The 24,215-nt window shown below is 37.4% G+C and overlaps 1 protein-coding gene and 1 long non-coding RNA gene across 2 annotated transcripts in view; one reads left to right on the top strand and one right to left on the bottom strand.

The window, feature by feature from the left end:
- The window catches only part of RNF169 (ring finger protein 169), a 99,770-nt gene that overhangs the window by 38,848 nt on the left and 36,707 nt on the right, over positions 1–24,215 (bottom strand). The window contains exon 3 of the mRNA XM_032259070.1: positions 4,077–4,223. Within this exon, the coding sequence (XP_032114961.1) occupies positions 4,077–4,223 (147 nt within the window). The remainder of the gene's footprint in view (positions 1–4,076; positions 4,224–24,215) is intronic.
- LOC116537066 lies at positions 5,613–7,616 on the top strand. Its single transcript, XR_004262931.1, has 3 exons — positions 5,613–5,697; positions 6,864–6,868; positions 6,991–7,616. It is a non-coding gene; the product is annotated as an uncharacterized LOC116537066 (long non-coding RNA).

Here is a 24,215-nt window from a genome sequence, read left to right as displayed (position 1 = left end):
TCCACCACAATGGTGTTTAAGATAGCAAGATATAAAAAAAAAAAATTACTTAAATTCTACAGTCCAGAATATCAGGAGACCACTGGATAATGATCACCAGATTCTCTATTTACACAAAAAAAACAGGCCAGGTACGGTGGCTCACACCTATAATCCCAGCACTTTGGGAGGCTGAGGTGGGTGGGTCATGAGGTCAAGAGACCAAGACCATCCTGGCCAACATAGTGAAACCTCATCTCTACTAAAAATACAAAAATTAACTGGGTGTGGTGGCACACGCCTATAGTCCCAGCTACTCAAGAGGCTGAGGCAGGAGACTAGCTTGAACCCGGGAGGTGGAGGTTGCAGTGAGCCGAGATAGCACCACTGCACTCCAGCCTGGGCGACAGAGCAAGACTCCATCTCAAAAAAAACAACAACAGCAACAACAACAAAACAGTATGTATACTAGGTTACATTTTCTGAAAAGAAAAACAATATATGGTATGTATTTACATGTTCTTAAAAAAGACGTCTATAAGGGTATGTACCAAAACGTTTCTAGGGATCATTTCTGGGTTGTGGGATGACAAATAATTTTTCACTTTTTGCTTTATAATCTTTAGTATAACTGCTGTATCAAATTGTTTTCTAATAATCTGCATTATTATTGGATTAAATGTACCATAACAAATTATAATAAATTAAACATTGTGCCCATTTTATTTCCATTCTTAAAAAAATAACAGATGATAATCTGCTCCTAGAGTAAGCTCCTTCCTCCTTCCATTCAAATTTAATTTCATAAACATGTATGAAACGCTTCCAATGTGCAAGGTACTACAGGAGATTTTTTAAATGGGTAAGACATTTCCTATACTCAACAAACTTACAATCTAGTAGAGAAACAGAAACACACAAAAAACCATGATGGAAAGGAAAATGAGAGAACTCTTGTAAAAAAAGTTACAAAGTGAGGGTTACGGAGAGTGGCTGATGGGAGTGGAGAAACAGAGGAGGAATCCCTATAGGTTTCATGAATGTGACAGCTTTTGAACTGGACATGGAGAGATAAATGACATTCTCACAGTTCAGCTGGATGGCATTTCAATGAGATGTAAATGCAAGAGCAAAGACCTTGAAAAGGGAAAGCCGAGTGTGTGCATTTAGGGGAAAGCAAATATATACTCCTTAGAGTTTTGGGGTATAAGCAAGGATAAAAAGACAAACTAGAATAATACTGAGGACCTAAATGTTGGGGTAAAGATTCTCATTTAATTTCACAGGAAAAGGAGTCATTAAAGTTTTAAGGACAGGAAAGTGAAATGATCAGTCTCGCTCTAACCACAATAGTTTCTATATAAAAAAATAATCCTTTAGTCAGTTTTCTTAAGATTCTTTTGGGTCTCAATTTGAATGTAGTCTTGGCCAAACTAAATGGAATTATTTGCTCAACACCAGAAACTCTTAAATTAGAGCCACTTTTTAAAAGTCCTCAAAAATATAAAAGCAGCCCAGGCACACTGGCTCATGCCTGTAATCCCGCACTTTGGAAAGCCAAGGTGGGAGGATCCCTTGAGCCCAGGAGTTTGAGACAAGCCTGGCAACACAGGGACACCCTCTTCTCTACGAAATAATAAAAATAAAATAAAAGCTGCCCAGCCATGGTGGTCCCACCTACTTGGGAGGCTGAGATGAGAGGATTGCTTGAGCCTGGATGTCAAAACTGTAGTGAGCCATGACTGTGCAACTGCACTCCAGCTTCAGCAACAGAGCAAGATCCTGTCTCCAAATAAGTAAATAAAAACTATAAAAGCAAACAGAAAACAAGGCAAAAACCACAAAAATCTAAAACTTGACACTTTCGTAGGTCAGATTTTATTCAATGTGTTTCTAAAACTGGCTGTTGCCAAGAAACAAATCAGAATATGTACTTTCTGATTCATTTTAAGATTAAAATTAGCCGGGCGCGGTGGCTCAAGCCTATAATCCCAGCACTTTGGGAGGCCGAGGCGGGTGGATCACGAGGTCAAGAGATCGAGACCATCCCGGTCAACATGGTGAAACCCTGTCTCTACTAAAAATACAAAAAATTAGCTGGGCGTGGTGGTGCGTGCCTGTAATCCCAGCTACTCAGGAGGCTGAGGCAGGAGAATTGCCTGAACCCAGGAGGCGGAGGTTGCGGTGAGCCGAGATCACGCCATTGCACTCCAGCCTGGGTAACATGAGTGAAACTCCGTCTCAAAAAAAAAAAAAAGATTAAAATTAGGTGGACGCACTTGATTTCTATTTCAAAAATGGTACTGGCAAATGAAAAAATAATTTTACTGGCAATTTTACTGGCAAATGAAAAAAGAAATTTCCCAGTCTTGGCATGACTTAGGAACGGCAGGTTATTTCTATCAAAGGACCATAGCCAAGGGTAAGCACTCCCTAGCAAGACTAGTTTATCCTTCTGGGATGTTCTGCCTGAGGACCCTAATGGGCAGCAGAATTGTCAGTATGAAGAGGTAGAGCTGCGGTCTTCAGAAACTACAGACCACAGCTTGGGCTTCTAGTCATACAACATACTACATTCACGAGACCATCACAGAGCTTATTATTGCTTTCCTAGCTAAATTACAGCCTTTTTAGTAGCAGTCTTTGTTGCCCTCTGTGGTTCCCAACGTTCAAAGCCTTAAGAGTACACAAGCACTTCATGCCTGTAAAGTGAACCTTTTGGAAGGCTGAAACCCAGTGGTTGTTTTTTAATAATAATTAAATAGCAATAATTACAACTAGAATCAGAAGCTCCACATGTATGTGGCACTCAGCAAACACTACTATCCAAGAAAGCTTAAAGAAATTCCCTTTTAAGTTTCAGGAAAAACGTTTATTTTTTGCAAAAATAAAACCAAGGCTAGGCAGTGGCTCACGCCTGTAATCCCAGCACTTTGGGAGGCCACTGCAAGCAGATCACTTGAACCCAGGAGTTCAAAACCAGTGTGGGCAAAATGGTGCAACCGTATCTCTATAAAAAATACAAAAATGAGCTGGGTATGGTGGCATAAGCCTGTAGTCCCAGCTACTTGGGAAGCTGAGTAGGAGGATTGCTTGAGCCTGGGAAGTCGAGGCTGCAGTGAACTGTGATTATACCACTGCACTCCAGCCTGGGCAACAGAGTAAGACCCTGCCTCAGAAAAATAAAAATAAATAAACCCAGATGCATAAAGAAATTAAGTAACTTGGTCAAAATTGTACAACAGTTACAATGCTGGGACCTGTGTAAGGGGTAGACTTATGATCCGGAGATTTCTCCCCCACCCACTCTATGTTTCCTGTAGTTATATGGTAAAGTTTTATCAATTCCAGTTGACTAGAAAGATAACCTGAAATATTAACAAGCCTGAATCACAAAGTATTCTGAAAGAAAGGAGTCTAAAAATATGCTAAGAACATACAGCAAACAATATATGTCCAACCCAATATGACTTACTGAAGAAATAAAACTCAATTGTGATTATCCATTTGGGTATAATTAGTGGATCCTCCAAAAGCGCTTTCTTATGTAAGTTAAATACACAACTTGCAAGATTTTCTAGTAATTTACTTGGCAAATAAGTAGTGAAAGAAACTCAGGCAAGATTTGGCTCAATTAGAAGTCTAATTAAATTTAGATTAAGTCTCTAAACCTACCTTATAGCCACACTGTGCTGCTTAGGGTATACAATGAATAAAGGAAAGTAAAATACACACTTTAAGAAAATCTAGTTGAGGACAGAAGACAATGTACAAAACTTAAATGTCAAATAAGACATAAGTCAAAATAACAACATATATATATATCTTATCACAAGTAGTAAACTATACTAGGTTTTTCCTCTCACTCACCTGCTTTTTCCACTGCTCCTTAATCTTCCCACAAGTCTCAATATCCCATTCAAAAATTATTTTCTCAATCTCCGGCCTGGACATAAGTTCTTCACTACTCTTAAGCTGCACAGTCAATGACTGTTACTGGTCTCACAGTTTACCAACATAGGTCTTTCGGGTCCAGCTCACCTGGGCTAACCACTGATTTTTGAGACAGATGTCCATTAAAAAGGTGATTTACTTACACGTTCCAGATTTGTTTTCAGTACTAATGGCTCATCTCTTTTTTTCTGTTCATCCATTTTCCTTTTCCCTGTTTCTGTATCCTCTGGTAACAGCTTGTGGATTTGATCTTCAGAGGGTTTTTCCTCTTGTAACTTTTCTTCTCTCAGCTAAAAATATAAATTATACAGACAGAGTAGAGTTTTAGGCAACTATTAACTTTAAAACATCTTTTACTCTGTAGTTTATTACAACAAACAGACCACACGGCAGTTTTGAGACTAATTTTTCTTACCAGATATAGAGCCCTCTTGATTTCTAAGTAAATCTGCTTTTACTTGGCTCTTGCCAAACACACTCTTCAGAGCTTAAGATGTAACTGCTTTGCATTCTTAAGCAATATGAAATCATACAAGTTAAGATAATACACATTATCAAAAAATAAGGTATAGTCACATAGCCAAAAAGGGCTAAGCCTGAAAACCTTCCTTATTCCCATAAGCCAGATGTAACTGCACTGGACTAGGAGAAGAGCAGAGATGGCCACAGAAAGCCAGAGAAGCTGGACTAGGCCTCCTTAGCAACAGAAAGAATGACAATGCAGTTCTAATGTCCTACATTTTTATGCTCTTATCATGTTATCGCAGGATAAGTCAAGATACACGGTTTACAAAGAAATTTTGTTTTAATTTTATAATAGTAGAGATGGGGTCTCACTATCTTGCCTAGGCTGGTCTTGAACTAGGGCTCAAGCAATCCATCTGCCTCAGTCTCCCTAAGTGCTGGGATTACAGGCATGAGCCACTGCACCTGGCTGTACAAAGAAATTTATGGCAGAGAGATATGTTCTTTATTTTGGGAAGGTGGCACGGCATTATCAAGCATGGGCTTTGGAATAAAAACCTTGGTGACCTTGAGCAAATGAAGCATCATTTGCTTGTCTCCAAAAGAGGAATAATGCTACTTACCCTGCAGGAGTAAATGAGATAACAATATAACAGTATTTATTAACAGAGCCTTGCTATGTACCTACAGTACGTCAATACTCCATTTCTACTTTTACTCCTTTTTCAATGTCTAGAGTTTTAATAACATTTAAATAAGATGATGTATAGCAAGGCAATTATAGGCTACTAATATTTTTAATCATTCTTCTGGAAAGAAATAAAGCTAAAAACAAGTATTTTTGATAGGTTGTTGCCTCAGGGTTAAAAAAAAAACCCCACAACAATAAACAACAACAAAGTCTTACCTTTCCAATTTCTACAGGTCTGATTTTTGTAAGCCTGAACAAATCTTTAAGATATTAGTCTAATTCATGAGGTTATGAATATGCAAAGAATACTGAACACAGTGCTGTGCCAGGAGGAGATTAAAATAAAATAAAGTACTACCAACTCTGCCCAATCCAGATAGGAACAGAAGGAGGGAAAGCAAATCCATTGCTGGGGAGAAAACAAAACTATAGTCTACACTAACTGCCCATATAAAAGATTTAAGGTCTTTGAAAGATCTTATTCAATAACTTGATTACAAGCTATAGAAAGGGGTGGTTTACTTTCAGAGGATAGAGAAGCATAATAGTTCAAAAGAGAACAGGTTTTAGCATCATGGGAATGATCATCTACTGAACTCTGAATGTAGGTGCTGAGCCAAGCACCATGTCTACATTATCTCACTTAAGAGAACTAAGATTTAAGTGTTAGGTAACACGTTTAAAATCACACTGCCATAGGCATGGGGATGGAATGCAAATCAAGGTCTATCTCAGCAATTCTCAACCAAGAATTACTCTGCCTCCCTCCCCAGCCTGCCAGAACATTTGGCAAGTCTGGAGACAATTTTGATTATCACCACTGGGGTGACAATCACAGGACAGCCCCTCTAATATGTATGTAAATATTGCTATTTTTAAGAAAACTAAATTCTGAATTTCCTGTTTTATATATCTTAGTGTTATTTTATTTGGTGCTTAATGGTATTAACATACTATGTTCTCTGGCTTTTCTAGTGTTTTAGAATGTATCCTTCTGCCTCCAAATAATTTATATTTTAAAAAATAGAGACAGGGTCTCACTATGTTGCCCAGGCTGGTCTCAAATTCCTGAGGTCAAATGATCTTCCCCCCTCCCAAAGTGCCATTATTACAGGCATGAACCACTGTGCCCCGCTTCCTAATAATTTTACTGCTGCTCTCAAAGTTTTTGACATGTACTTGTGTTGCTGGCAAACAACCTTTTCATTGCAATGCTGAGTCACTGTTAACAGACCATTAGCTAAAAATTTACAAAAGTGAAAAAAAGTATCCATTTAAATATTCAGATAAAGTACATTGGTGTTTTCTTAATATAGAGTTCTGTACAAGTTTTTGTTTCTTTGTTTTCGTTGCTTTTGGTTGTTATTTATAAGGATCTGAGAACTTGGTCCCTAGAAGAGAGTTTTTATACTGAAAAAGACTAAGGGAGGGTCAGAAAGTAGCATTTTAAACTTGAATGAAAATATCAGTTGCTGTTGTTTATTGAACTGTTCTATGTTCTAGGCATTAAGTTTATCAAACTTCCCTCATTTAATCCTTAAGGACTCTGTTTGTATTTATTTATCATTACTATTTCATAGAAACAAAAACTAAGACTTAGTGGTTATCTCTCAAATCATAGACATTAAATACTGAGCTTGGATTTTAAAGCAAACCATTGGCTTCAGACACCAGTTTCTCAGCTTCAGCACAACTAACAGTATTGCCGGCCTATGTAATTCCTTGTTGTGAGGGCCTGAGCAGTCTGAGAAGGCATGAATACTTTAGCAGGGAGCAGAAGTTAAGGACAGAACAGCATAGCCAAAAAAGACAGAGAGCCAATATAAAGTACTACAATAGTTGGCCCACTAGTTAGCTACAGGTATACGAAATGTATCTCAAGACTGTCAGTCTGAGGTGAGAAAAAAAGAAGGACGTATCTATTGCCTCCCACATCCCACTGACCAAAGTGTGCCCCATGGAGTGTTAAATACTCCACATTGGCTTGTACAACCTGAGTACATTCCCATGGTAGGTACTGCAACAGAGACAACAGAGACACCATAGAGCTAAAAAGCAGCAGAACCCTAAACAAGGAGATAGAATGAAGACTTCCACTACTGTAAATGAGGTCATTTTTACTGCTTCGATTTTCAGATGCTAATTACTAGAGAAAAGTTACTGTCATCTGTACATTAATTTCATCCTCAGCCACACTACCAGGAATACTATGCAATTTTTTCCTGAAAATACCTTTACTTTTCCCTCAATCTCTAAAACTAAAAATTTTAAAATCAAAGTATAATATACACACAGAAAAGCAAATAATTAGTGTAAGCCATGATAAACTATCCATTCACCACCACCAAGATCAAGAAACAGTTTATTATTACCAGTACCCCTTCTGCTTACCCCTCACTCAAAAGTGAGTGAACTATGATAGAAATCATGATTCTGCCTGGCTTCTAACACCAAAAAAATCATTTTACCTATTTCTCAAGTTTATGTAAGTGAAGTCTTACATGGTTACTGAATCTTTCTGCCTTCACTCAACTGTTGAGTGAAGAAGTGAATATCACTACTTGTGATATTCATCCATGTAAGTACAGTTTATTGTTTCTTGTTTTGCTTTATAGCATTCTGTTGTTTGACAACTAACAATTTAACCATCCTATTGTTGGTGGATATTTAAGTAATTTTTATTTTTGGCTATTTATAAATTGGGTGCTAAAAATATTACTGAATATGTGTGCAGGTATACACACTGTTCTCTGGAGTATATTGTAGAACAGAAACTGCTGAGTCATAAGGTATGGGCATGCAGCCACAGTTTTCCAAATTGGTTGTACAAATTACACTCCTGCCTCCCCAGTGTAGAATGACAGTTGCTCCCAGCCTTACTGGCACTCAGTACTATTTGTCTACTTTAGCCATTCCAATGTGTATATACGGGCATTGCATTATTATTTTAATTGCATTTCTCTAATGACTAAAGATGTACAACAGCTTTATGTGTTTATTATGTGGAAATCCTTTTATCAAGTGCCTATATATCTTTGCCCTTTTTTCTTTTTGATGGTTTTTCCTCTAGTAATTTTTAAGAGTTCTTCATATTTTTTGGATATGAAGCAGTTGTCAGGAAAAAATATATAAATACATATGTATGCATATATGTATGTACATGTGTGTTTGTGTTTGTATATATATACATGTATGCTTTTTTTCCCTCTCACACAGAAGCTTGCCTTTTTCACTGTCTTAGTACAGCTGTCACTCGGAACATGTGGGGGATTGGTTCCAGGATTCCGCATATACCAAAACCCATGCATACTCAAGTCTCAAAGTAGGCCCTGCAAAACTCGCCTAAATAAAAAGTTGGCCCTCTGTATCTGCGGGTTTTGCATACCATGAATACTGTATTTTCAATCTACAGGGTTGAAAAAAAAAATGTGCGTGTTAGTGAACTCACACAGCTCAAATCTCTGTTATTCAAAGGTCAACTGTACTCTTTCGAATACAAGAGGTACCAGGTTCTAATGCAATTCAATTTATCAATCTTTTACTTTACAGGTAGTCCTTTTTCTATCACATTTGTAAATGTTGCTTACCCCAAGGTCATGAGAATATTCTCCCATGTTATCTTCAACAAGCCTTATTTTACCTTTCGGTCTACTTAGAATTGATTTTTTATGTTAAGACATAACCTACATATAATATGACACATATGGAAAGTATAGCTCAATGAGTTTTGTCAAACATACATATCCATATATGGTAATCATTTCGCTAATCAAGATATAGGACATTTCTACCATCCCCAGAAAGTCCCTTTGAACCTATTAGCAATCAATCTCTCAAACCACTTAGCAACAGGCTACCACTGATCTGATTACTGTATGTTACTAGTTTTGCCTATTACAAAAACATACAGCATGAATTTCTTTATGTCAAGTTTCATTGTCAGCATGATACTTTTGAGACTGATTCATCCATGTTATTGAGTTTACTATTAATACACTCCTTTATATGGATAAAATATAACCCATTGTATGAATAAACCACAATTTGGGTTTAGTTCTGGGCTATTATGAATAAATGTGCTATGGACATTTATGTCATTTTTTGGACAGGTGTTTTTGTTTTGGTTGGCTAAATAGCTACAAGTGGAATTGCTGGATCACATAGTAAGTGTATGTTTTAATTCATGGAACAACAGCCAAAATGTTTCCAATGGTGGTTGTATCATTATTATTCCAGTGATGGTTATACCATTTTATACTCTTACTACCACTGCATGAAAGTATATCTCATTTTGTGGGGTGTCTGTTCAAATCTTTTGTCCTTTTTTTTTTTTTTTAACCTTATAGCAAGAGTTAGATTGGCAAGAGTTCTTTATATATTCTGGACATTGTTAGATACACATTTCTGAACATCATTGATAGGTTCTCAGAAACTCAAACTTCAAGCAAACAGCATATAATAAAACCAATTTTACCATAGGCTAACTGATATAAAAGAGTTAAAGTCCTGTGGCATATTTCCATTCACAAAAAAATCACCAAACTTCTAAATAAAGACCCAACTACTTCTAATATTAAACACTGAAATAAATCAGGGCTACACATACATTTAAGAAAAGATAAAAACAAGCAAGATAATTATTTACCCAATTTTTGGTGAATCAGTGGGTGACTGTGGTTGCAGTGGTGGTAGGTTAAATCGAAGAATACATGTTTGCAGAGAGAAACTGCAAAGAGCACCTTCTACAACCAAGCAGTTCAAAAACAGTGACAGATATGCTAGGCTCACTGAGCACTTTCATACTGCATAGTTTATTGTTCTCCATTTGTATGATTATCATGTACTTCACAAATTGTTATTTTACAAAAATTTGTAATCATTTATTCACTTGTTTCCTAATCTATTTATTCCAGTTAAGGGTTACAGGTGGCCAGAGCCTATTCCAGCAGCCAAACCAACCCTTGACTGGACACCATTCCATCACAGGGCACACTCACACACATACCCACTCACTCAGACTAGGACAATGGAGACATGCCATTTCACCTAATGTGCACATCTTTGGGATGTGGGAGGAAACCGGAGTATCCAGAAAAAAACCCACAGATATGGGAAGAACATGCAACTCCACGCAGACAGTGGCCCTGGCTGGGAAGTGATTTTTTTCTCTCATCAATGTCATAATGAAATGATGTTGAACAAAATGACATCATTGTTGAACAATGATGACCTGCTGTATATAGTACATGATATGGGTCCAATTTCATTCTCTCACTGTATTCTTAACTCTCTTCGTGCAAGGGCAGAAATGCATGTACAGTATTTACTGTCAATCCACATAGCTTGAATGCTTATTTCCTCATGAAAAATTGTTAATATTTATCTTCATAATTGTTTATCAACATAATTACTGAATCTAGGTGATGGACATATGGACGTTCATTTTTCTTGTTCTTCCCACTTTTCTGTCTGTTGAATATTATAAAAATAAAAAATTTTGGGGCCGGGCGCGGTGGCTCAAGCCTGTAATCCCAGCACTTTGGGAGGCCGAGGCGGGTGGAACATGAGGTCAAGAGATCGAGACCATCCTGGTCAACATGGTGAAACCCCGTCTCTACTAAAAATACAAAAAATTAGCTGGGCATGGTGGTGCATGCCTGTAATCCCAGCTACTCAGGAGGCTGAAGCAGGAGAATTGCCTGAACCCAGGAGGCGGAGGTTGCGGTGAGCCGAGATCGCGCCATTGCACTCCAGCCTGGGTAACATGAGTGAAACTCCGTCTCAAAAAAAAAAATAAATAAATAAAAAATTAAAAAAATTAAAAAAAATTAAAAATTTCAAGAACATTTATAACATCTGTTATGTCTGTTAACAAACTGCAGGTGCTGGGTGATGATTAAAATAATTCATGGGCTTATAGGAGCCCATGAAGTGAAAGTTCTGATTATAATCTTTCACATGCTAAGTTAACTACTCCATTTCCTGTTAGTACTTAAGATGTTAACTAGCCATTCTTAGACTATAGACTAAAACATATATACATGCCATACTATTTCAAATAAGGCATTTTAAAATACATCTCATAACACCCAGAACATATCTCAAATCTCTATCATAGACTTGCAATATAAATTATTTGTGTTGTTACTTGTTTTCAAATCCCTTTTCCCCCAGGTATCTTTTAATCCTTGATTTCCACTCCCCTACTTGAGTTGCAGATACAGGATCTGCGTTCAATAAGATTAGTTCTGCAAATATTTATAGTGCATCAGATTCTATATGTTAGGCAAATTTTTAGTGCAGAGGATATAGTCCTGACCAAAAATGACAAAGTTGCTCATGTAGGGCTTACTAGAAGCAGAATGCTACTGAAGTGAATGATGAGGTTAGACTAATTTATTTATTTTATTTTATTTTATTTTATTTTATTTTATTTTATTTTTTTGAGACACAGTCTCGCTCTGTTGCCCAGGCTGGAGCACAATGGCACAATCTTGGCTCACTGCAACCTCCACCTCCCTGGTTCAAGCCAGTCTCCTGCCTCGGCCTCCCAAGTAGCTGAGATTACGGTTTTTTTTTTTTAGTAGAGACGAGGTTTCGCCATGTTGGCCAGGCTGGTCTCAAACTCTTGACCTCAGGCCATCCACCTGCCTCTGCCTCCTGAAGTGTGGAATTACAGGTGTAAGCTACCACACTTGGCCTGGACTAATTGATTTTTATAAGCAGTCCTTCCAACAAATATATTCCTTGACACAAACCATATCTATTGTGGTGACTATTCTATGCTTTGTGAGGAACCACTGTAATCTCAATTCTACCATAAAAGGTAACCAACCAGACAGTGCCATGGGTATTAGGCTTATGGGAGGTGTGCTGCCCAATGGTACTTTAGAAGCTTATATATCCAGAATTTTCTTATTTTCTTATCTCAACTGGTTAAATGGACCATCATCCAATAATACTAGACTAAAGAAATAATTTGGGGGTGCTGTAGAACCACAGAATCTCATTGTATTTAATTAATATTTCTCCTGACAAGGGGTAACAGGTCTTTCTTATAAAATAAAATGATGCACATGAAACACTCAATAAATTAAGAGTTATGGACATTGTACTCAAGTTCTGGTTATCTCCAAGCCAACAGTTCTCAGAGTGGTACCCTAGATTCTAAAGGGGGTTCAAGAGCTAATAATGGAAATTCTTTAAGTTAATTTTCAACATATTTTTAAAAATCAAATAAAGCAGATACTTACAGTCTATAAGGCTGTATCTAATAAATATCACCCTCTTTGCTTTTGAGAGACAGAGTCTCTCATCTATGTTGCCCAAGCTCCAGTGATCCTCCTGCCTCAGCCTCCCGAGTAGCTGGGAATACAGGCATGCACCACTGTGCCCAGCTTAAATATCACCATATTAATAAGTAGGCTGAAAGGGGATATCACCACAGATTCCACAGAAATTCAAACCATCATCAGAGATTATTATAAACAACTCTATGCACACAAACTAGTAAACTTGGAAGAAATGGATAAATTCCTGGACACTTGCATCCTCCCAAGCCTAAACCAGGAAGAAGTCAAAACCCTGAATAAACCAATAACAAGGTCTGAAGTTGAGGCAGCAATTAAAAGCCTACCACCAAAAAAAGGCCCAGGTCCAGATGGGTTCACAGCTGAATTCTACCAGACATCCAAACAGGAGATGGTACCATTCCTTCTGAAACTATTCCAAATAATCCAAAAAGAGGGAATCCTTCTCAAATCATTTTATGAGACAAACATCATCCTGATACCAAAACCCGGCAGAGACTCAGCAAGAAAAGAAAACTTCAGGCCAATATCCATGATGAACACAGATGCAAAAATCTTCAATAAAATACTGGCAAGCCAATTGCAAGAGCACATCGAAAAGCTTATCCACCATGATCAAGTAGGATTCATCCCGGGGATGCAAGGCTGGTTCAACATACGCAAGTCTATAAATGTAATTCACCACATAAACAGAACCAAAGACAAAAACCACATGATTATCTCAATTGATGCAGAGAAGGCCTTTGACAAAATTCAACAGCCCTTTATGCTAAAAACCCTCAATAAACTAGGTATTGATGGAACGTATCTCAAAATAATAAAAGCTATTTACGACAAACCAACAGCCAATATAATACTGAATGGGCAAAAACTGGAAGCATTCCCCATGAAATCTGGCACTAGACAAGGATGCCCTCTCTCACCACTCCTATTCAATATAGTACTGGAAGTTCTAGCCAGAGCAATCAGGCAAGAAAAAGAAATAAAGGGTATTCAAATAGGAAAGGAGGAAGTCAAATTGTCTGTTTGCAGACGACATGATTGTATATCTAGAAGACCCCATCGTCTCAGCCCAAAATCTCCTGAAACTGATAAGCAACTTCAGCAAAGTCTCAGGATACAAAATCAATGTGCAAAAATCACAAGCATTCCTATACACCAATAACAGACTTAAAGAGAACCAAATCAAGAATGAACTGCCATTCACAATTGCTACAAAGTGAATAAAATACCTAGGAATACAACAAACAAGGAACGTAAAGGACCTCTTCAAGGAGAACTACAAGCCACTGCTCAACGAAATAAGAGAGGACACAAACAGATGGAGAAACATTCCACGTTCATGGTTAGGAAGAATCAATATTGTGAAAATGGCCATATTGCCCAAAGTAATTTATAGATTCAACGTTATCCCCATCAGGCTACCAATGACCTTCTTCACAGAACTGGAAAAAACCACCTTAAACTTCATATGGAACCAAAAGAGAGCCCGCATAGCCAAGTCAATTCTAAGCAAAAAGAACAAAGCAAGAGGCATCACACTACCAGACTTCAAACTATACTATTAGGCTACAGTAATCAAAACAGCATGGTATTGGTACCAAAACAGAGATATAGACCAATGGAACAGAAGAGAGGCCTTGGAGGCAACACACCATATCTACAACTATCCGATCTTCGACAAATCTGAAAAAAACAAGCAATGGGGAAAGGATTCCCTGTTTAATAAATGGTGTTGGGAAAACACTCTAGCCATGTGCAGAAAGCAGAAACCGGACCCCTTCCTGACACCTTACACTAAAATTAACTCCAGATGGATTAAAGACTTAAACATAAGATCTAACACCATAAAAACCCTAGAAGAAAATCTACGCAAAACCATTCAGGACATAGGCGTAGGCAAGGACTTCATAACCAAAACACTAAAAGCATTGGCAACAAAAGCCAAAATGGACAAATGGGACCTAATCAAACTCCACAGCTTCTGCACGGCAAAAGAAACAGTCATCAGAGTGAATCGGCAACCAACAGAATGGGAAAAAATTTTTGCAATCTACCCATCTGACAAAGGGCTGATATCCAGAATTTACAAAGAACTAAAACAGATGTACAAGAAAAAAACTAACAAGCCCATTCAAAAGTGGGCAAAGGATATGAACAGACACTTTACAAAAGAAGACATACATGAGGCCAACAAACATATGAAAAAATGCTCATCATTACTGGTCATTAGAGAAATGCAAATCAAAACTACACTGAGATACCATCTCACGCCAGTTAGAATGCCGATCATTAAAAAATCTGAAGACAAAAGATGCTGGAGAGGATGTGGAGAAATAGAAACACTTTTACACTGTTGGTGGGAGTGTAAATTAGTTCAACCATTGTGGAAGACAGGGTGGCGATTCCTCAAGGACCTAGAAGCAGAAATTCCATTTGACCCAGCAATCCCATTACTGGGTATATACCGAAGGATTACAAATCGTTCTACTATAAGGACATGTGCACACGAATGTTCATTGCAGCACTGTTTACAATAGCAAAGACCTGGAACCAACCCAAATGTCCATTGATGATAGACTGGATAGGGAAAATGTGGCACATATACACAATGGACTATTATGCAGCCATCAAAAACGATGAGTTCGTGTCCTTTGTAGGGGCATGGATGAACCTGGAAACCATCATTCTCAGCAAACTGACACAAGAACAGAAAATCAAACACCACATGTTCTCACTCATAGGCAGGTGTTGAACAATGAGAACACATGGACACAGGGAGGGGAACATCACACACTGAGGTCTGTTGGGGGGAAATAGGGGAGGGACAGTGGGGGGTGGGGAGTTGGGGAGAGATAGCATGGGGAGAAATGCTAGATATAGGTGAAGGGGAAGAAGGCAGCAAATCACGCTGCCAGGTGTGTACCTATGCTGCAATCTTGCATGTTCTTCACGTGTAACCCAAAACCTAAAATGCAATTAAAAAAAAAAAAAAATCATTGCCAAGGCCAATGTCCAGGAACTTTCCCTTGTGTTCTCTTCTGTGAGTTGTACAGTTTCTTGTCCCATATTTAGGTCTTTTATTAAAAAAAAAATAAATAAGTAGGCTGAACACATTTTTTGTTGATATCTAGAGCTTATTCCTAAATAGAGCTATTAAAATACTTTAAATTCATATAGGGGTCATGAAAGGAATGTAATACAAGCTGGTAAAAAAGGTGGAGACCACTGCTTCAGAACCATTGACTCAGAACATAAACTGGTTAGATAATCTAACTGGTGTCATAACATTTCAATTTACTTTCGTTTCTACAGCAATTGATGCTTTACATGTATCCTCTGTTTCCTAGACTCTCACTTGGCACTAATAGCTACGGCTTCTACAGAGGCCAATTGGTGACTACTACTGATGGTGTCCACAAAAACAATGTATTTGGGGTAAAAGAACTATTCTCAGCTCCCATTTACGGCATCCTGAACTCACAGCAAATGATCTCTTGCATACAAGGCTAACTTTTACTTGATAAATCATATAGATAGTACCAAAGCATCTGACTTGCTTTTACGATTCTTACATAATTTTAAAGAAATCTCATTTATGACACCATATTCTCTTCACTTCAAATTCTAGACCACTTTCAAATTAAATGTTAGATTTAGAATTAAGCATATCTAAATATTTATGCCAAAACAATATTTTATCAATTTTCTCCTTATGTAATAAGATATTTAAAATTACTTCAATACAGATTTTAAATTATTACATGCATTTTGTAGATATGCATATAAAATGAATATAGGCATCCAAGTTTACACATCAATTGAAACAGCAGATATTTTATCAGTCATGTTGAGCTGCCAAGCTGAAAGGCTGAATAAGAGGGGGCCACTTGCTTATGGGAAGCCAAAAGAGCTCCAAGTCATCAAGTGTGAAAAGGCAAAGATACATCTTCAATGTCCAAATTCAAGAAAATTGAGAATTCATTTGTGTTTCATATCAGTAACTTGCCAGCCTCCAACTATGACTTTTTGACAGTTTTCCATTTCTTACCCAAAAGGTAGCAAATAAAAATTCCAGCAACAGTAGGAATTACTTTCTGCTAGATATTTTAGAATTCCAATTATTCAATTTTAATAAGTAATACTTATATACAGATTACTATGGACTATTTTACAATAGCCCTGTAAGTTTGGTGCTGTGGTGTCTATTTCACAGACCAGAAAACTAAGATATGGAGAACTCAAATAGCTTGCCCAAATTCACACTAGAACTCAAGCAGTCAGCTCTTAATCACACTACTGTTTCTCAGCTTAGGGTAAAATATCTACAACATCTGTATTATGACTTGTTGGACACCTGCATTTTTTAAAAAGTTTGAGATAAACAAAAAAGTTTTCTCTCAAATGTAAACAGCAAATGAGACCTTAAACCCTCATTTAAATCCAGAAAAATATAACAAAGTTTTGCAATTTTAGAGGAACAGCCATCAACGAAAGCAGATTACTAGTGAGTTTTTAAACAAATTTGGCTAGATGGGTATTTTTTAAACTTATGGAATCTTTTTTACATATTATATTTTTAAAAGTTATTTCTGACTCTGATTTTGGATTTAGGGAAAATATTGGCATATATGTGATACATTACAATATTTTCTATAAGTCTAGATAGCCATTAAAATGTTGACATAGATCTGTATTAATATGGAAAGCTTCATGTGATATGCTAAATTTTAAAAGGGTGGTAAAAGTGGCATGCATCATGTAATCGTAATTCTATTTTTTAAAAAGTCTTAAAACTTAAATTTTTAATAAACATTTAAACATGTTAATTAAGTGGCAGGATTGCTGGTGATTTTTCCTTTCTGCTTTAGAACTTCTTGATAACCTGAATTTTTTTCCCCAATTAACAGAAATGCATAATTCTGCTTACGTTCATAAGCAGAAAAAAAAAAAAAAAAGCTACTCTAATTTATTAAAAGCCTCACTCTTCATATATTTTTAACAAAATATTTTACTTTATAGTAGAGGCAATAGTTGCAGCTGCTTCTGGAGAATTCCTTAATTTGGCTTTCAAGTAGTATTTAAATGATTTTATTAATATTTAAACCATAAATACAATTATATATAGGGGTCTGTTGGGGGCTTCAGGGCTAGGGGAGGGATTGCAGGGGTTGGGGAGATAGGGGAGGGATAACATTAGGGAAAATTCCTAATATAGGTGATGGGGGGATGGAGGCAGCAAACCACCATGGCATGTGTATACCTATGTAACAATCCTGCAAGATCTGCACATGTACCACATGTACCCAAGAACTTAAAGAAAACAAAGAACAAACAAACAAAAAAACTACTGATCCTGACCCTCATCAATAAGACAAGGAGAAAGAGCACATTGCAGAAATAACCTGAGTAACCTGCTATTCTAACTGAATTTGGTCATGTTTTGAATTCTCCAAGTGTGTTCTTTTCTTTGAGAGGCACATTATTTGATAAAACTGTTTCTCCTCATCTGGGTAGTTATAAATAGCAAAAGGAGACAACAACCATATCTAATGTTCTTGGATTTTGAACATCCTATAAATTAACTGTACTTTCCTCATATAGTTAAAATTTAAACATTCTACTGAGAATGTTTCCTTCTCCTTAATACCATACCTTTTTCCTGTACATCTTAAAGATGTACTAAAAGATTCTGTACTTATTTTCTGGTTCTAGAAAGAGATGTGCCAACATATGCTAAAAGTGGGCACCTCTTCAAACATCATATAACATTTCAAAAGAAAGAAGAAAAAATGATAATAGTGTAGCAAAAAAAAAAAAAAAGACCACTGGAATTTTTTTTTTTTTTTTTTTTTTTTTTTTTTGAGACAGGGTCTTGCTGTGTTGCTAAGGCAGGAGGGCAGGGGGGAAATCACGACTCACTGCAGCCTCAATCCCCCAGGATCAAGCAATCATCTCAGCTCAGCCTACCAAGTAGCTGAAACCACAGGCATGCACCATCACGCTCAGCTAATTTTTTTTAAACTTTTTTCGTAGTGATGAGGTCTCACTATATTGCCCAGGCTGGTCTTGAACTTCTGGGCTCAAGTGATTCTCCCGCCTTAGCCTCCCAACGTGCTGGGATCATAGATGTGAGCCACTGTACCCAGCCAAATCCCTAGAAATCTTAAGACATATCTAGCTGTACCATGAACCAGCCATATATACATGCTTACACAAGTCATTTCCAATAATAAAAAAAAAGCGGGGGGTGGGGGGGTTGTGGGGCCAGGCCCAGTGGCTCATGCCTGTAATCCCAGTATTTTGGGAGGCCGAGGTGGGCGGATCACTGAAGGTCAGGAGTTCCAGGCTAGCGTAGCCAACATGGTGAAACCCCGTCTCTACTAAAAACACAAAAATTAGCCAGGAGTGGTGGTGTATGCCTGTAATCCTAGCTACTCGGGAGGTTGAGACAGGAGAATCACTTCAACCAGAAGGCAGAGATTGCAATGAGTCGGGATGGTGCCACTGTATTCTAGCCTGGGCGACAGAGCAACACCCTGTCTCACAAAAAAAAAGCAGGGGAGGAGGGACTATGAAACTAGATGATTAGAAATTCAGTAAGTAACTAACTTGGTGAAGAGCCATGTGCAAGACATTACATTAAAGTGGAGTTAAAGAGACTAAAACTATATCTATCTTGAAAGATTTATGATCTAGTAAGAAAAAGCTTTTAAAAATAAACAATCTGCTTGTGTAGTATAACAACATACCTTAAACTTTCTAGATAAATAAAGCTACTTTAAAAATAAACAAATAAATAAAAATAAGAAAAACGCCAACTCAACATTCAGTTCATGATATACTGCACAGCCAAATGGATTTAAGTGCAATGTTTGTTTTAATAAAGTACTTTATATTAATATTTTACAGATCACGGTAGTAAGATAACAGGAATTTTTAAAGTGTAATTTCAGAAATAATTAGGTCCTAAAAGTTTCCTTACCTTTACAATATCCCTTTCACAAGTTAATGACTGCCTTATAGAGCTACTAATCACTTCGGTAACCCATTGACTATATCTAACTAGTCTGTTCTCTGGCTAAGGACTAGAAAACTGCATGCTTACCACTTGAATAATTCAGCCAACAATGGGGAGAAAATACTCCTCGGAAATGAACCAGAAGGCCAGGTTAGGTGGTACATGCCTATAGCCCCACCTACGCAGCAGGCTGAGCCAGGAAGATTGCTTGAGGCCAGGAGTTTGAGTCTGTAGTGTATACCTGTGAATAGCCACTACATGCCAGCCTGGACAACATAGCAAGATCCTATTTATTTTTTTAAAAAAGAGAACTAGAATGGAGGAAGTAAAAAAGAAAATGGATAGGTTGGCAAACCAATCCAAAGAAAGCCTAAATGACTCATATGCTCCACAGAATAACTGAAAGCAGTTCATCTTTCCCGCTATAGAAACCACAAAAAGTAATAGTCTAGAAGCAAGGCTGTTTTTCCCCCCACCTTCAATCTTTTCCCTCACCTTCAGTCTTTCAGAGTCCAATAATTCTAAGAAGAGGAACAAGACCATCCTGGATTATGTGTTTCCCAATTCAAAATAAAGCAACTATTATTGAACCAGGAAGTCAAAGTTAAGCATCTAACAAGCAAAGCAGAAGAAACCAATAGTGTAAATAATAAGCTTAATTCAACCAATAAATATAATTTATCTTTTAGAGATAAATTGATTTATCTTTTAGAGATAAATCAATTATTTCAAAAGACAAAGATGGCTAAGTCTTGTATCGAATGAAAACATAAAAAGACTACTACTAATTTCTTCCTAAATTTTTTTTCATTTCAACAGGCATTTACTGCACATCCTTATGTAACAATAACAAATACCACAAAAGTCTTTCCATTAAGCAATACATCAAGATGAAGGACTGAGAATGTGTTAATACTCTCCTTCCATTTAAAAACACCATAAAATGCCAGAACACTTCTTTTTAATAGAATAAATACATAATAGAATGGGAAAGAAACAACAAAAAAGCATGCCATTTGCTAATCAGTCAAGATCACAAATACCCGAAAGATAGAACTGTTTTTCAGATTTAAGTGTTATAAACAAGAAATCACAGAAAACATACAAATGGTCAATTAACATAAAGTGCTACTTCTCTCTAGTAATCAAGGAAATGTAAAATAAAACAATGAGATATTTTTATATAGCAGATAGTAAAATATCAAAACAAAGAAAAACGCTTGACAAGGATTTGAGGAAAATGGACTCTCAATACTCTTGTAGACAGAATAAGTTGAAAAAGTTTTTTTAAAAGGCAATCTGTTAACATCCAGTAAAACCATGTCCTGTCTCCTTTTTTTTTTTTTTGAGACAGAGTCTTACTCTGTCACCCAGGCTGGAGTGCAGTGACACAATCACAGCTCACTGCAGCCATGACCTCCCAGGCTCAAGCAATCCTCCTGCCTCAGCCTCCTGAGTAGCTAGGAGTACAGGCACATGCCACATGTCTAGCTAACTTATTTTTTGTAGAGATGAGGTCCCATTGTATTGCACAGGCTGGTCTCAAATTCCTGGGCTCAAGTGATCCTCCTGTCTCAGTCTCCCTAAGTGTTAGGATTATGAACATGAGCTACTGTGCCCAGCCTCTTACCATTTCCTACTTTCACTTCTAGGAATTTAACTGAAGGGATTACATTTGCTCCCATATGTTCATGGGTGCTCAGCGCAGCATTCCTTTAAAACTGGGGGAAACGGGCTGGGCACATTGGCTTATGCCTGTAATCCCAACACTTTAGGAGGCCAAGGAGGGAGGATCACTTGAGCTCAGAAGTTCAAGTTGCCTGGGCAACACACTGGGGATGGTGGCTTGTGCCTATAATCTCAGCTACTTGGGAGGCTGAGGTGGGAGGATCACTTGAGCCCAGGAGACAAAGGCTGCAGTGAGCTGAGATCACACCACTGCACTCCAGCCTGGGTGATAGAGTGAGACCCTATCTTAAAAAAGAGAGAAAAAAAGAGAAAAGTACCTACATTAAAAACACACACACACCCCAGCCCCCAAAAAATATGCTGTTAAGTGGAAAAAAACAAGTCACAAAATAAATCAGATTATTCCTCAAAAATCCTACCTTCTGGCCAAGCGTGGTAGCTCACACCTGTTATCCTGACACTTTGGGAGGCCGAGGCAGGAGGACTGCTTGAGCTCAGGAGTTCAAGACCAGCCTGGACAACACAGCAAGACCCCCATCTTTACAGAAATAAAAACTTTTAAAATAGCCAGGCATGGTGGCATGCTCCTATACTTCCAGTTACTCAGGAGGCTGAGGAAAGTGGATCACTTAGAGCCCAGGAGTCCAAGGCTGTGATAAGTTACGATCACACCACTGCACTCCAGTCTGGGTTAAGAGAGAGAGAATCTCTCTCTTCAAACAACCAACCAACCTAGCCTCTTAGAAGTATTTACCCTTAGACTGTAACACTCATGACCCCTCTCTGTCACTTTCCCTCATTCACAGAAAGACTTGGCACTTAAATTTTAATTTTTCTCCCAACTACTCCAGTGATCATTCCCAAAGGTCTCAATATTGGTATACTCTCTGTTCCTTCACCTCTTCCTTAAATAAATCTCTTTCTCCATCCTATTTCAGCTATCTACTCCATGATCATACTCTAAACTTTGTGATATCCATAACTAAACTATCTTAGCCTTTTACATTGAGAGAATCACTTCCTAGCTTTCCAGCTTTATTTATTTTTGCCTGTGATCCTACTTTTACCATTTTCACCATCAAAGTTTCCAACCCATTGACCCTACAACTCTTTCACTATCATATCCCTTATGTCCTCAATTTTCCCCTTAAACAACCTAGATCCATCATCCAAAACTGTAACACCAAAACTTGTATATGCCTTCAAGTCCATCTACTGCATCTCCCCATCATACTTCTGGCAAAATTCCAACCCCGATTAAACCCAACATATTGCTTACTCTAAAAGTTTCCTAACTAGTCTTATTTCCACTGTTGTCCCAGGAGACAGAGGCAGCTAGTTACCAACCCAACATCCATTTTCTCGTTCCTAAGAGAACCCTGATTTTACTTAGAAAGTTAATGTTCCTAGCTAAAACACCATGCTTCCCAGCCTCCCTAGCAGCTAGAGGGTTTGTGACATCCCAGTGCCTAGCACATACTAGGGGGACAATAAATATTTCATTAACCATATACATTAAACTATCGATTCTCGGTACTTCTGGGAAGGACAGTGGGAAGAAAGGTTAAAACGGACTTTCACATTTTGCTCTGATATTTCTGCATTTTTCTTATGTTAAAAAAAGACAATTACAACACATGCAGAAAGAAAAAAAATCGAAATATATTTAGAAATACAAGCCTATTCATAGAAATATAAAATTTAGAAACTCATAGTGACCTCAGTAAGTGTATTAACTCAAAAGCCTCTGGCTAGAAAGGACATTAAGAGCACCAGCTCCCTGTCCTTGGTAGGCCCCTCAATCCTGGTTCAGTACTGTTCTACAGTAGTCCCTTACCCCAGCCTGGTTTTTTCCCAAATCTCCCACAGGTAATAGAATCCAGGATTGTTAAATAAAGTAATACCTTCCAAAATAACTAGAATTAGGGGAATAGAAATTCTTGTTAACTTTTTACAGCCTTTATAAAGGTTTTTACTGTCATTTAAAGTAACAGAGTATAGTAAATGAAAAGTATATTACTAGCATATCACACATCAAATTAGTAATGAGTTGTGTAGAATTAATTTCCACTTATCTTCCTTTGCTCAATACAAACTTTTGAAGATCTACTGAGATCTGTTTTAGAAATCATCAATAAAATCCTTCATTCTCATTTAATTCCTGTTCCCACACCCTATCCCAATCGACCACTAATCTACTATCTGTTGCTACTGTTTGTCTATTCTGCCCATTTTCTCTAAATGGAAGCATGATATATGATATCTTAAATCTGGCTTCTTTCACTTAGTATCTTTTCGAGGTTCATCCATGTGGTAGCACCTATCCGTGGTTCACTCCTTTTTATTGCTGAATAGTATGCCATTGTATGGATATGTTATATTAGTGCCTTTTGATGTTATGGCTTAGACTTGTATTTTCCAGGCTGTACAGTAGATGAAGGATGATTTGGGTACTTGGGGTGTGAGAGGAATGACCAGTAGCTAACTTTTATTTAAGCCAAATGACATGAATGTTTCTCAAACCCAATCTAGCTTATACAGGATGAGATTATCCTAGCTTCACTCAACAACATTATGGCATCAGCCCCTTTTAAAACCACCGTTCCATACCTCTCCTCTAACAGGAACATAAATCACAGCTGCTCAAGGTTTCCTTCTCTCTCCAAGGGTTTATAAAAACCCCTACTCTTACTAGGCCTTCTGCTTTACCTCCTTTTTGTATCTCCCATTCCTTGTTTTCTCTAAGATTACCTTCAAACTGATAGCTTCAAAATTTCCACATTTTAAAAATGTCTAAAAAGATATATTAGAATTACTGTATCTGTACATTCTGAAATTTTATCTAAAAAGAACCTGTTCTTTTTATGTGGTCCCTGAAAATAATTTCTTTTTAAACAGAAAAAAAAAGATTTGAAAGTAATTTTAAAAGAGACAAAAACCACACAATGCCAATATAAGTGAAGCATGAAGATCCAAGTCAACGTTTGACACCCTCATTTACAAGTGAATATCAAAGAATATACAGTAACTAGCCACAGTTTCCTATTATCTTTTCTCTTTAATGTGACCTTGCTAAACACTGATTTTTCATTCAGTGAAAAATACC

This window comes from Sapajus apella, unplaced genomic scaffold (assembly GCF_009761245.1).
Source record: "Sapajus apella isolate SASKATOON/1434 unplaced genomic scaffold, GSC_monkey_1.0 scaffold106, whole genome shotgun sequence".
Taxonomy (NCBI): domain Eukaryota; kingdom Metazoa; phylum Chordata; class Mammalia; order Primates; family Cebidae; genus Sapajus; species Sapajus apella.
This window is presented reverse-complemented; position numbering and strand designations above follow the sequence as displayed.